At 41.3% G+C, this 15,201-nt stretch overlaps 1 protein-coding gene across 4 annotated transcripts in view; it reads right to left on the reverse strand.

The window, feature by feature from the left end:
* Window positions 1-2,099: 2,099 nt before the first annotated feature.
* The window catches only part of TNFRSF11B (TNF receptor superfamily member 11b), a 68,586-nt gene continuing 55,484 nt past the window's right edge, over window positions 2,100-15,201 (reverse strand). For all 4 annotated transcript variants that reach the window (XM_029591935.1, XM_029591934.1, XM_029591933.1 and 1 more), the window contains 3 exons: window positions 12,494-12,688; window positions 11,608-11,832; window positions 2,100-3,432 (listed from right to left, as the gene is read on the reverse strand). In XM_029591935.1, coding sequence (XP_029447795.1) covers window positions 3,056-3,432; window positions 11,608-11,832; window positions 12,494-12,688 — 797 coding nt within the window. In that variant the 3' untranslated portion in view covers window positions 2,100-3,055. The remainder of the gene's footprint in view (window positions 3,433-11,607; window positions 11,833-12,493; window positions 12,689-15,201) is intronic.

The following is a 15,201-nucleotide window of genomic DNA, read 5'->3' on the forward strand; positions in this document are numbered from 1 at the left end:
GGCACTCCACTTCCCACCCACTTCCACTGAGAAAATTGTCCATTTAATCCTACTCTCTGTTTCCTGTCTTTTAGCCAGTTTGTAATCCACGAAAGGACATTGCCACCTATCCCATGACTTTTTACTTTTAGTTGGGAGGAATTTTGGCCACCAATTTCTGCCTGTGAGAATGAGAAAAGATTTTGGATTTTGCTATTTTGGGGCTTTTTAACCTAGAGGTCCAGAGTAGCATCAGAGAAAGATCAGGAGATCCTAATCCCCACTAGGAGTGCACCTTCTATCATTGGGAAGGTTGTATCTTTGCTTAGTGCCTGCCATTTGAAGGATCACTAACTGAGTTATGCAGGTCTGAGACAAGAAGTACATATGGATTGTTTTGTGAGGAGATCAATTGAAGATTTGTGCTGCTGATTGGATTGAAGATATTTTGGGTTACAGTAAATTTTTTTGGAACACCCCACCAATGTATCCAATGACTGTTGTTACAATTCAAGGTGGCCTTAAAGCAAGAACATCCTAAGAGTGAGTGCATCTGAGAAAGAGATGGAAAGATTGTCCCCCCCCCCCCCTACCCCCAACAATCACCTCAGTTGCCTTGAGTCTTGGAATATTTATTCTTCCCTCCCTGCTGGAAAGGACCCTAGCACCCGGGCCCTCTGGATTGAAAGGCAGAGACAAAGAAAGGGAGTGTGAGGCCTCAGGACAACTGTGTACCCCTGAATTCAGGTCATTCATCAAAAAGGGGTCTACATTTACATTAACCGAGATGGTGCATATGGGGTAATGCATGGCACGCTGTGCGTTTGCTCTTTATTTTCTTACATAACACTGTGCCTTAGGAACGCTGTGAGGCAGCAGTCAAATTGCAGCATATTAAACAACCAGGACAGGAGGACAAACGTGGGTATTCCAGTATGAACTTTTCTATTGCAATTACATAATTATTTCCGGCAGATTTTATTTCTGCTAGACAGCTGCCTTCTTGTCTTTGCAGTATTTTCAAGGTTAGACAGTTTATATCCATCATAAGCAGCTCATAAAACCACTGTGAATGTGAATTTTCATTACAGTGGGTTGAATAGTTGTTTTTCTGCCAACAAAACCAGTAGAACACTAAGCTTCCATTTTATGGTAAATCTTTATCCCTAGATTTTGTTTGGTATTCCACTTAGATTTATATTTTGATTTTAGTTTTGCCTTTATTTAAATGTATATGTAAAATGTAAACATGCACAAATGCCAAAGCAACCAGCATAAATATGTGCCGTATAGACCTCGACGGAACAGTTAGAACTGAAAAGAACATGCATAATTTATGTTTTATGATAAGGGACGGATGTGAATATTAATGAAAGAATTTAATTTATGCAGACTCAAATAATTTCAAATGGGCAGCAGAGGATGTAAGTGTCTATTCCTGCTCTGTTGCCATCCTATGGTGTAGAGGAACTTTCTTTCCCAGCTGTAAGTCAAACAGCCTAGATAAAGAAGGGGGAAGACCCACACCACGGTCATATTTTACTGAAATGCAGGTTCAGTCAAAATAGGAAAAACCTGCTTACTGGGCATTTCTAAATACAACATGGCATAAGGAACGGTCACACTATTTTGGTTTGGCTCTGCAGCGTGGTGCATGAGTGCATGTGAAGAAGACGTGACCTGCTACATGGGCTATCTAAAAATCACACAGCCAATTCCATTTTTTTTCTCTGTGCTACAAGGCTACATAATGTCTAAATATCTCATTAAAATTTCAACGTGCAAAGAGAGGTCAGTTTGCTTTCATTGAAATAGCAACTTTCTGTTTCAAGGGCACGCAAAGGAATGATTGTGTTACAATGAAATAGCCCCCTTGTGGATACTGCAGGATTACTGCTTCCTTCCCCTATAGGAAAAGGAGATTCAAAGCTATGAGCCTGAGCCAGACAACTCTTCAGGTTGCTAGGTCTGAATCTCCCCTCCACTCCTCTCAGGGCAATAGTAGCAGCGCCATAATGCTTTCATATTATTTATTGCGTGATGTTGAAAATCTTAAAGAGGAGTCTACTGCACGAGTCCCTAGATGAAAGAAAGAGAAAACAAGACACACTGTAGGATTATTCACTCCTTCTCAAATCACTCATTTATTAATATCATGTATTATTTTATTGTGCATTTACAGACTAAGGGATGTTAACAAAAAGGAGGAATATGGTCAAAATCAAAACAGCCATAAGTGATAAATAAAAGAAAACATTAAATAGTTAAAATATTTGCACAATAGTATGCCTTTCTTCTTTTAATTTGACCATGTAATGTAGTTATGTTAGCAAAAATATTTAATATTCAGATAATTTATATATCTTGCACAATTTTTATGTTACTTCTTATAGCAAACATTGGATCATTCTTACAGAAAAAATATCACAATTTATACAGATAAAACTGGGTAAAAAAATGCTGAAGAGGGAGAAATGTATTTCTTATAAAATGGTGCACACAGAAATGTGCCACAGTATCTGTCAAAAAATATATTTAATCTCTTAAATCCATCATGTCAATAAACCATACATCTTTCTTTATAAAAAAAAATGCATCTTCTCAGGTTTTTTTTCTTTGTACCTTATGCAACTTCAATTTAAGGTTCTAATAATATTAATAAATATGTACAAACACATATATTAGAAATAATACATAAGCAGCAAAATACTTTATTTAGTGTTATCCACAAATCAGTACCTTTTTAAAGAAGGCAATTTTTCATAAAAACTCTCAGGACTAAAGACAGAGATACATTCTGGCTCAAGCAGGCCTCCTACTGGTCAGTCTGTGAGACTGGTACAAAGCTTAAACATGTATAAGGCATGCTGTACTCCCAATATTTATATCTGGTTTAGTCCCTTGGGTTGTTACTAAAAGCTTAAATGGTTTCCCCTGGAGACATTCCTTTAAATAAACAAGCACAACATAGTAAAACAGATATTCTTACAGAATATTGTTCCAGTCTAATTCCGCGAGTAATAATTGTAGAATATGGTCAGTAGGCGTTGAAATGAAAAGTAAACTTAGCTTTGCCTTACAAGCAGCCAGCTTTGAGTGACTGCACCTGATTCCCTATCATCTTTAAAAACAATTTTTGATATAACCTGTACATGGTGGCACTGTGAAGGAATCTCATGAGCTTCTTCAGGTTCTGGGCTACTGCTGGTGGCAGGTTCTTGGTTTTCAAGTGCCTGACGCCCTTTATGGTGTCATGGTCGCCATTTTTGATTCTCCATAGACTGAGAAGTTTTAGAATTTGTTTTGGAGGGTTGCACACAAGCAGAGTGTTTTTCACATCATCCTTTCCTACTTTCTTTCCAGGTAAACTCTGCATCAGAGCCAGCAGCTCATCCATGGTGAGATTCATGTGGCCAATGTGTTTCAGCACACCCTTTTCACAAAGATCTATATCTGTATCAAGCAAGAACACAAAACAAACCATGTTATTAGCCAAATAAAATGCTTTGACAGTCTCTGCTTGGTTGGGGAAAAAGTGAATTAGCCACTAAAAACATCCTGTTCCACTGATTTACCTGTTGAAAATGTATGAGCCAGCATCTCTGCTGAGAAAAAATATTATGCAGAAAAACCTTTAATAGGTCCTGAAACAAACACATTTTAGCTAAAAGTAGCAATAATCTCTGCACATGGCAATTACTGTTTTGTCACAGTGAGGATAATTTTCAATGGGCAGTGCTTTACCCACAGAAATAGCCCTTTAAAAAATTGCATGACTGATATACACATTAAATCATGCACATATACACCGAATCACATGTATATAGGGGAGAAGCATTCCAGGGGGTTAAGCCTGGACAAGGTTTGGACTTGCACGCATACTTTTTGATATTAAAAAGTATGCATCTAATTTCTCCCAGCAACACTATGCACATCGAATAGTTTTGTGTGATGACGTGTGCATAGTTTGCCAGGATAATTTTCAAATTGGTGTAACCTTTGGACATATTTGCTGGCCAACTTATGGACAATGTTACAAAATTACTCCTAGTATGTTCAAATATCACAAAAAAGCATTAGACAATAGGTTGTCTCCCTGCGCTGGGAGATTCTCTGAACTGTGATAGTCAGCATTGGTTGAAACTTTGCAGCCCAGGTTACAGATGAAAAAAAAAAAAAAGACTAAAAATATATTACATTTTTTATTTCAAACTATAGTTTCTAATAATGATGCCATGTTGGTAATGGAACAAAGGTTGATAGCATCCATTAACTTTTATTGAAAGCCCTGGGCTTAGGCAGTAAAAATCCATGAACAAAGCCAAAAATATATAATACCAGATGCATCTTTGTAGCCAATTGGTGCAAAGAATAAATCTTTACATAAATCAAAGGTGCTCATGGAACAAATGGCAAATCCCAGCCTTGCCAGATTGTGACTCCCCCACTCAAAAGACAAACTTCTCCAGCAATAAAATAAATACAATGCTTGTAATATAATGGAAAAATTACTTACTTGATAATTTTGTTTTCCTTAGTTTAGACAGATGGACTCAGGACCAGTAGGTTTATGCTCCCCTGTCAGCAGATGGAGACGGAGCAAGCTGACATCACAATATACATAACCCTGCAGTGACCCCAGCCTGCCAGTATTCTATTCAAAAGTAACTGTGAAGAGACTAGCAAAAACTTGATTAAAAACAGATAACCAGAACTGTACTCAACCAACCATAAACCCTGAACTGACATAAGATTCTAGGTATCCCAAGCCAGGGACTGGATGAATACTTACCAGTAATCCTTTGGGACCCAGAGCCCCTTAGGAGGACTCTGGGTCCCAAGGGTGGGAAGCTGAGTCCATCTGTCTACCCTTAGGAAAACATCTGTCTACACTTAGGAAAACAAAATTATTAGGTAAGAAATTTCTCCATTTCCTAGCGTGTAGATAGATGGACTCAGGACCAGAGGGATGTACCAAAACTACTCCCCAACAGGGTGGGAGGCTACCCGCGGTCCATTCAACACCGCACGTGCAAATGCTGCATCCTCCCGGGCCTGCACATCCAGATGATAAAATCTGGGAAAAGTGTGTAAGGAGGACCACGTCACAGCTTGGCAGATATTGACAACAGACTAATCTCCGCTCATGACACTGCCTGAGCCTAGTGGAATGAGCCCTAACCTAAGTAGGTAATGGATTTCCAGGAACCACCTCTTTTTCCAATGATCTATGGTAGCCCACGAAGCCAGAACACCCTGCTTACTCCTGCCATGGAGAACAAACAGACGATCTATCTTTCAAAAAGACTCAGAGACCTCCAGATACTGCACAACAAGACACGTAACATCCAACGAGTGCAAAAGGAAAAACTCCTCCACATCCCTGGCCATATCCAGAGATGGCAAGGAGATGGACTGATTCAAATGAAAGTCCGAGACTACCTTGGACAAGAAGGATGGAACAGTATGCAGCTGTAATGTCCCCGGAGTCACCCGACAGACCAAAGGTCCATCAAGCCCAGCACCTGTTTCCACTGTTGGTCTGACCCAGTATGGCATGTTCTTATGTTCTTATGTTCTCCTGGCAAAACAAGGCCTACAGCTCAGAAATCCAATGCGCACAACATATAGCCTCCAGGAACACAGTCTTCAAAGTCAACAACCGTAAGGAAAAGCTACACAGTGGTTGGAATGTAGGGCCTGCCAAAAGGTCCAGCACCAAATTAAGACTTCACAATTGAACCCATAACCTCAAGGGAGATCTAAGGTGCTTCACTTCCTTCAAAAAATGGGCCACATGAGGATGAGACATCGAGGCAATACCATTTACCAAGCTCTGAAACAGACAAGAGCTGCAACCTGTATCTTCAAGGAATTAAGTGCCAATCCTTTATTCAATCCATCCTGCAAACAGTCCAGAATGAGAGGGATCTTAACTGAATAACGGGCCAATGCAGTAAAGTGCGCTCAAGCCGAGTGCACTGTTAGCCACCGGTTGGACGCGCTTTTTCGACGTGCTATTTTTACCCCTTATACAGTAAAGGGTAATAGCGCGTGGAAAACACGTGGCCTACCCCCCAAAACTAATAGCGCCTGCAATATGCATGTTGACGGGCCTATTAGTTATTCCCGTGCAATATAGAAAGTAAAATGTGTAGCCAAGCCGCACATTTTACATTCAGAAATTAACACCTGCTTATCATAGTGATAAGTCGGAGGCCCCAAAAATAAAAAAAAATTAAAATAAATAATTTAAAATCTGCCCGCAGGTTGGAAGATGGACGCTCAATTTTGCTGGCGTCCGTTTTCCAAACCCGTGGCTGTCAGCGGGTTTGAGAACCAACACCGGTAAAATTGAGCATTGGCTGTCAAACCCGCTGACAGCCGCTGCTTCTGTCAAAAAGTAGGCACTAGTGTCCCTAACAGGTCACTAGCGCTGGGACAGCGGGTGCTCGTCGGCTCTCCCGTGGGTTTTTCTGTAGCGGCCCGTAAGGAAGAACACCCCGCTCCTCACACCAGGCCTCAAAAACTCTCCAAACCTGTACATAAGCCGAGGAAGTTGAGAACTTGTAAGTGTGGAGTGTGGCAATCACTGTAGAAGAATAATCACACTTTAACAGGCGAGCCCTCTCCAGGGCCAAATTGTAAGACAGAATAGAGTCAGATCCTTGTGAATTACCAGTCCCTGCTGAAGCAGATCCATATGCGGTGGAAGACGAAGGAGTCATTACAAATCTGCAAACCATGGATGCCTGGGCCAGTGCAGCTCCACCGGGAATACTAGCCCCCTCTGGCCTTCGTGGCACAGCAAGAGCAATGGAGGAAAGGCATAACTCAATCTGTCTTCCAGCCAGACCTGTCTGAGAGTGTCTATTCCCATGGACCATGAAGGAACCATCACATTTCAAGAAGTTGCCAGTAGGTCTAGGAACAGAAGGCCCCAGTGATCCACAATCAGCTGAAATTCCTCAGCTGACAACACCCACTCTCCTGGGTCCAGACTCTTCCTGCTGAGAAAGTCCACACATGTTGTCTTTTCCTGCAGTGTGAAATGCTGAGATCATCTGCATATGACCTTTCGCCCATTCCAACAGCTGGTCTATTTCTTGCGATACTTGCTGTCTCTTGGTTCTTCCCTGGTGATTGATATAGGCCACTGTTGTTGCATTGTCCAAAATCACGCGAACCGCTTGATTCTACAGCCTGTGGCTGAACTGCAAGCATGCCAGCTGTACCACCTTGGCCTCCAGGCAATTATGTTCCAGCAGGACTCTTCGGCATTCCAGCATCCCTGGGCCATTAATTCCAGACATTCCCAACCGTGGAGACTTGCATCTGTCATGAGTACCAACCAGGCCAGAGAGGACAAGGAACTCTCTTTCTCAGATGATCCTTTTGCAACCACCGCTGGAGGTGAGAGCCTATATCCAGTGGCAAGTGGAGCCGAACTACATAATCCTGAGACTGTAGATTCCAACAAGATAGCAGAGAGCACTGAAGAGGACACATATACACCCCTGTCCTCGGCACCACTTCCAGGGTAGCTGCCATCAAGCCAAGTACCTGTAGGCAGGACCACACAATCGAACATATGGTGTTCATCAACTGATGCACTTGACACATCAATCTCTGGATCCGAACTTCAGGTAGGAAAACTCTGTCCTGTCCCATGTTGAAATGGACCCCCCAGATATTCCGACTGGGATGGTTGAAGATTGGTCTTGGTCAGGTTCACCTGAGCTCCTGCAAAAAGGAGATTACCTTGAGTGTTACCAGGTGGCTCTCTTCCTGAGACTTGGCTTAAATCATCCAGTCATCCAAATATGGGTGCACCAGGATTCCTTCTTTTCACAAGGCAGCTGCTACCACCCCCATAACCTTGAAAGATGTTCTGGGAGCGGTGGCTAGACCAAAAGGCAGCACTCGAAACTGATAATGGTGCCCCAACACTGCAAAGCATAGAAAGCATTGGTGAGATGGGATGGGAATATGAAGGTAATCCTCTGACAGATCCAAGGAGATCAGAAATTCTCCAGACTGCACTGCCATTATTACAGAGCTTAAGGTTTCCATTCTAAAATGAGTCACCTTCAAATGACGGTTGAAACTCTTGAGATCCAAGATGGGATGAAAGGAGCCCTCCTTCTTGGCACAACAAAATAAATGGAATATTGTCCCATACTTTCTTGAGACGTGGGCACCAGAACCATAACCCTCAGTCTAAGGAGCCTTGAAGCGTGAACTTCACTGCCTGCTTCTTCTGCAGGGAGAACATGGCCCGAGGAATACTGCGAAATTCCAGTGCATACTCTTTGTGTATCAGCTCCAGGACCCACTCCTGATCTTGACCCACCTCCAGTAAAAGAGAGAGATGACCCCTATTTCCTGTTCTAGAAGGTGGGATGGCAAACCTTCATTGGGAAGCTCGAGAAGGTCCATCACCCAAGCCCATTCCTCTCTTGGGCTGCTGAGGACGACAGGACTGAGACCTATTGAAAGCCTGAGTCCACTGAAAGGTCGTTCCTCTGTAGGGACGAAAATGTCTGGAACCTTGGAAACCTCTAAAGGGGTTCTGTAACTGTTTCTTATCCTCCAGCAACTGAGGCACCGGAGACTTGCCCCACTTAGTGGCCTGTTTGTCCAACTCGCTCCCAAACAAGAGCAAGTCTTTAAAGGGCATCTTGGTAAAATTGGCTTTGGAAGCTGTGTTAGCTGACCGATTTTGCAACCAGAGTTGACGCCTGGCCGCTATCACCGAAGCCACTCCTCTGGCCGAGTTCTGGACCAAATCACAGCCTGCGTCTGCTAAAAAGTTGGCAGCAGGCTCCAAAACTGCTCTGGAATTCCCTCCAGACTCATCAACCTCCTGAGAGAGAAGCAGACAAGATCTCGCAACTAGGGTGCAACAGGAGGCAATCTGTAAATTCATCACCACTGACTTTTAGGCTTGCTTAAGAATAGCCTCAATCCTTCTTTCATGTACATCCTTCAAGGCTGCTCCTCCCTCTATGGGGATAATTGTCTGCTTAGACACAGCACATACCAGAGCATCCACTTTGGGAAAATGTAAACGCTCTCTCACAGCTGGATCCAGGGACTACAGGCCTCCAATGTCTGACTCCCTTTAAAATTTGCTTCTGGGGCACCCCATTCCAGATCAATGAATTTGTAGAATGCATCCATCACAGGGAAAAAATAAAAGGCTTTACGTAAGGAAACCAAAATGGGATTCTTCTTCGGCTCTGCCATAGCATCCAAACCAGGAACCCCAAGCTGTTTCAAGGTTTGGGAAATCATGGCTGGCAGCTCATCTCTATGAATGAACCGCAACATGGTTCCAGCCCTGAAGGAATTTCCCCATCTTCCAGGCAATCAGGATCAACCTCATCAAAAGTGTCAACTAGATTCCTGTCAGGAACACCCACAGGGAGCCGAGTCAAGCCCCAATGCTTAAGCATAGGGAGGAACCACTGGCTGAGGGTCCGATGGGACAGAAATAGGGGAAGCGGAGGACTGCGTCTGAAGAAAGGCTTGTTAAGCCTTGAAACAATTCCACCCAAGTAAAAGCAGCTGGGTCCAGCCCAAGCCCAGAATGAACTGGAGCTGGTGCCACAGAACTTCCCTCACCAGCAGAGGAGCCGGTCAAGGGACAACCAAGATCTGGAGTCCCTCCAGTCAAGGGAGAACCAAGATCTGGCATCCCTCCAGAACGGGAAGAGCCAGGTGTAGCAAAATCCGAGGAAGACAATTCTCCCCGAGCGTCTGAGCAGCACCGATACAGGTCAGAAACCAGATCAGGCTGGAAGTCCTAACATGACAGGCAACACAAATAGGAAGATGCTTAGGCTTTTTGCTTACTGGCACCATCACTGCAATAAATGCGTGTTGGAATGGCTCATGCTCAAAAGTAAAATGCGCCCAAAAAATAAGCACCTAGAAGAAAGTGCGGCAAGGCACCCGCACAACCTGTATGCCAAGTTAAGCACGTAAAAAAGTTTGTGTGTGTAAAAAGCATGCTAAAATCCAAGTACAGAGCTGATACTCTGTGCACACTAACAGCCTACAGAGGGCAGCAGAACATGCAAAAATGCGTGCGAAAACGGCCATGCAAGAAAAAAGCCTAAGTGCGAGGCCTAGCCCACTGGAGACCACTCAACCCGCCAGGCTACCCAGTTCCTCAACCCCAACAGGAGCAGGTACGAACGTTGGCACTGCACATCGAGAACAGAGAACGGAGGAAGTCCTGAAATCCCTTCTAACTGTCTCTGATTCAGGAAATACTTTCTCATTTTTATTTATTTATTTTTAAACCTTACCTGAGCTCAACGCTTACTGGCTGAATACAGAGACAGTTTCCGTCTGCAGGGGGAGAGGGCTTCTGCCGTCACTGCCGCACTCAGCCTCTTGCACCCACTGCCTTTCAGCTGAACCAGTAGCTAAGTCCATGCTGGGAAACCCAGCTACCGAACCAAGGCACACTTCTGAGGGACCATAAAAATCAACTCAGGAATTCTCAACTTGGTGAGGGACCTTTAGGTATCACCGCAGGAGAGTGGGGCTTTCTTTTCCTGAATTTAGAATTTCAAATTTCTCCTTTCAAAAAGCTCAAAGCACGTCCACCATCTGCTGGAGACGGAGAATACTGGCAGGCTGGGGTCATTGCAAGGCTATATATACTGTGACATTAGCTTGCTCCATCTCCATCTGCTGGCAGGGGAGCATAAACCCACTGGTCCTGAGTCATCTGTCTACACGCTAGGAAATAAATAAATTAAATAAAACTCTTGTAATATAATTGAGACAGACATCTGCTGTGGCAGAGCTGTATCTGTTACAAGTAGTCAGCTCCTATCCTTAACTTAAGTTTCATAGGAAAACCAAGTTTACAATATACTCTATAAAGTTTAAAATTATATTTATTATTGTAATATAGAATATATTCTTTATAGTAGGCTTACAGAGTAGAAAATGGATAGCTTTCAGGTTATCAAAAGCTACAATACAGTCTGATTACGTTTAATTAATTCATCTTTTTTTCTATTTTAGTTAATGAGGTCTATTGCTTAATTGCCTTTTTTTTTTTTTTTTTAAATTAAATGAGGTCTTTTGATTAGTGGCTATGAAAGTAAGGAGCTAGCAGCATTGGCATCAGTCAGAGAAAGTTTGGACAGGCACAATGCTGCCTTCCCTACACATTTCTGGCAGGACACCCGGGCCCGGATATGTATAACCCCTCTGCTATTCCAGGCTTAGGCCTATCCAGAGCAGAAATTATCATCATCATGCTAAATGTTGCATTGATTTTACAATCTGAACAAATGTCAAATTAGTGGCTATATGGCTATCACTAAACTCTTTTTTCATTTTGGATCCGAGGTCAGATATAAACTTAGCTCATCACAGTTGGAATTATAGCTCACTAACTAATTACACCTAATATCCAGTTCTCTTTCCTTTAGTTAAACTAATGATTTACGTGTTCATAGGAAGGTAATGAATGTTACCCAGGGTGTTAATGTGTGTGACCTCTGGAAGATTTTACGAAAGATCATTAAGCCTTTAACATCACCAGGATAATGGCTTCTGTTGTTTGTCTTTTGATATTCATCTCTATATTCGCTTATGTACCTTGAATAACATTCTTGACCACATCCTGTTCTTTGTTTTGAAGTTTCCACAATTTCAGCAGTTGAAATATTTGCTCATGGGAGCTGTGCCTCTGCTTTATCCATTCTAGATTTTCTCGCTTAACCTTCATTCCAGGCAAACTCTCCACTAGTATGTTCAACCAATTAGGTGCGAGTTCAGAAGGAACAGAGAACCTAAACAAGGCTTCCTCACACAGGGTTACATCTATGGAAAGGGAGAAAAAAAAACACAAAAATGAGAGACAACTGGATTCCTGAGAAACTGAGCTTTAGCGTACTAAGCCCTAGATTTTACATCCAAAACAAGCACAACCACGAAAGGCCTGCTATAGTCATTTTAAATAGGCAGAGGAATGACATTATGCTGTTATCTAATATATCTATTGACAAGTGTTAAAAAGTTATCTAACTAAGAGCCAGCACTCTCATAAGACCAGTAAGCTGTAAACTTGAGAATTCCACACAGAAGTATGGGAGAAATTTTAGTGGAAATGGTATAGTACAAATGAGAAAACAATCAGCTGTTCAGCCATTTAATCTTATATTCACGCGGGCTTTAAGATAAACAAGTGGCAAGTTAAGATTTATGCACATCCAGCACATTTAGATCTAGATGTATATATCCATTGCATATATTATTCTTTAGGAACAAAGGCTGGCATATTTTATCGAATGATATTCTCTCCCCTTTGTAATCCCCTATTACAGGAAGAGGACAAGAGAAACTCTTTAAAGTTTTGTACCTTTCTTACAATTTGGAGCATATGCACATGCTTACTTTAAACAGCAACTCTTTTCGGCAGCAAAACTACATTTGGCAATGTTGCAGAAACAGCGGTTGCTATAAAAGTCCTGCAATAACGTACCTATTTCACATTTTGGAAGCGACGGTTCTGTGCTTTGGTAGCATACACTATCGTGCGTTGCATTGCCTTTCACAGCCATTTTCAGCCCCAGTGCATTGCAGTTTGTATGTGGCTGGCAAGCTGCTGTGGCTGAAGTCTCATTGGAGAAGAATCCCTTGGAACACCTTCTGCAAATGGTGTCACTGTCTGGTGTACCTTCAAACAAAGACAAAAAAGAGAGGTTATTTTCTACTTACATATCATGTAGTTTGTACATTGTCCTTTTTTTTAAATTCAATTTGTTCTGAAGGCATGAGACACAAATAATATAGAGAAAAAAAATTTGGTTTCATTTGTGGTTCGTTTTCGGGAGGTTTTCAGTCCACAAATTTTGATTTGTGGATTTTTTGATTCATTTTCATTCATGAGACTACCCCTTGGAACTTCATTTGAAGATCCCTTGTTCTAAAACTTTTCTGTTGAAAAATGGTTGTTTCTTGTATATTACTAAAACCTTAGAGGTATTTCTTTATTTATTTACTTACTTATAGGTATGCTTTCCAGAATAAAAGATCATCTAAAGGGATGTATATAAATAAACCTTATTTAAAACATAATAAATATATCATCAAATCAGCACTAAAAATAAAACATAAAAGACAGCCCAAACCACCAATACATTAAAATCATTCTGTTCATAAAATTCACTGCCATTCACTTTTAGTTCAAGTATCACATCAAACTCCCACCAGCCTAATCCACATTCAACATGCCTTGTTTATTCTTCTGATATCATTCATCAGGTCTTCAATTTCTTTCTAAATCTCAACAAATCAGATTCCACTCTTAATTCCAAAGGTAAATTGTTCAATAATTTTGGTAAAGTTGTCATAAAACCTCTATTCAGTAAGGTGATAAGCCTTTACAGAAGGAAAGGCCATCTGGAAGGTATTACTAGATCTCAAATTCCAATTGGTACAATACAATTGCAATCAGTTCCTAAGATGAGGAGAACATTTTTCTCTGAATACATGGAATGCCAAAATCAAGATCTTTAATTGCACCTTTTTACTAAAGCAGGAAGCACCTTTTTACTAAAGCAGGAAGCCAATGCAATTTCAAAAGTTGAGGGGATGCAGAGTCCCTCAGTGAACTCCCTGTAACAATTCTCTCTGCCATATTCTGTAAAATTTGAAGTTTCTGAACAGATCTGAATGGTAAGCCCAAATAAACAGAACTACAATAACCAGTTTTAAGACTATCTCTATCATAATCTCTTTTCTCCACTCTAATGAAATGTCCCAGTGTCCTATTTGGAGGATAGCTTCTTAAAAACTTTGGGACATAATGGGGTAAGTTTCATTTCATAGGACTTATGGTGCAGACTCTATGCTATTTTGGCAATCTTCTCTGGATTGTTCCATCTTGATCTATAACTTTTTTGTACACAGTTCTCCAGACAAGGTCTCACTTATGACTTGTATAGAAGCATTATCACCTCCTTTTATTTCTACTGGTAATTATCTCCCAATGCACATTCTTGTAGCTGTTGCTACTTCTTTGTCACACCCATTTATTATCTGGAGATCATTAGATATGATCACCTGAAGAACTCTATAATGTTTGGTGCACAACAATACCTCACCACTCATCAAGTAGTAATAGGGTAGTGAATGTTATGCAACAGTCTCCCATTGGATTTCTGCACCCCCAAATGCCTGATTTAGCATTTTTTTACAGTGCATTTTGAATTCTTATGTTGGCTTCATAAAAAGCATCATGACTTATAAAGAATCCAGTTTTCTGTAGGACCAATATGGCACTAGCATTCAAGATTTGAATGTAACCAAATTCAAGCCTTCAAACTCCTCTGTTATGAAGACAGATGTAAACAATTTTTTTCTGATCTCAGAATGAGTAGATTGTTCTTTGTGACCAGTCATATTTTTCTTTTAAGAACATAAGAACATAAGAAATTGCCATGCTGGGTCAGACCAATGGTCCATCAAGCCCAGCATTCTGTTTCCAACACAGGCCAAACCAGGTCACAAGAACCTGGCAAGTACCCAAACACTAAGAAGATCCCATGCTACTGATGCAATTGATAGCAGTGGCTATTCCCTAAGTAAACTTGATTAATAGCCGTTAATGGACTTATTTATTTATTAGCTTTTATATATCGACATTCGTGGGTACATCATGCTGGTTTACAATATAACTGAAGGAGGAAATTACAAAAAACCATGGTGGGGGGAGAGGGAGCAGATAGGAAGAGAGAAGAGGTGAGAGAAGAGAGGGAAAAACAGGAAGAGGAGAAAAGGAACAGTACCTGATGGAAAACAACAAAAGTAGCATTGCAAATTATACACTCAGTAAGGGACTGTGCATAACCTTATACACTGTGGATAACCTTATATAAATTATACACTCCAAAAAGTATTATATACAATAATAATATTATCTTTAACTAGTACATACAGGAGACACTATATATGACATTACAAATTATGCGTTCAGAAAGGCAACTATATATAGACTAGCAGGGTTGCTATAGGGAAAAGTAAGGTTTAAAGGATAGCGGAGGGGGTAAAATAAAAGGGGTATAAAAGGGTTACTATAGGGAAAAAGGAAGGGTATAAGGACAGGGGAGGGGGGAAAGGGGTATAAATGGGGGTAAATAAGGAGGTGAAGAGAAATGGGAGACAAAACAGAGTATAATTAAAGGAATA

Source organism: Rhinatrema bivittatum, chromosome 2 (genome assembly GCF_901001135.1).
Source record: "Rhinatrema bivittatum chromosome 2, aRhiBiv1.1, whole genome shotgun sequence".
NCBI classification, from domain to species: Eukaryota; Metazoa; Chordata; class Amphibia; order Gymnophiona; family Rhinatrematidae; genus Rhinatrema; species Rhinatrema bivittatum.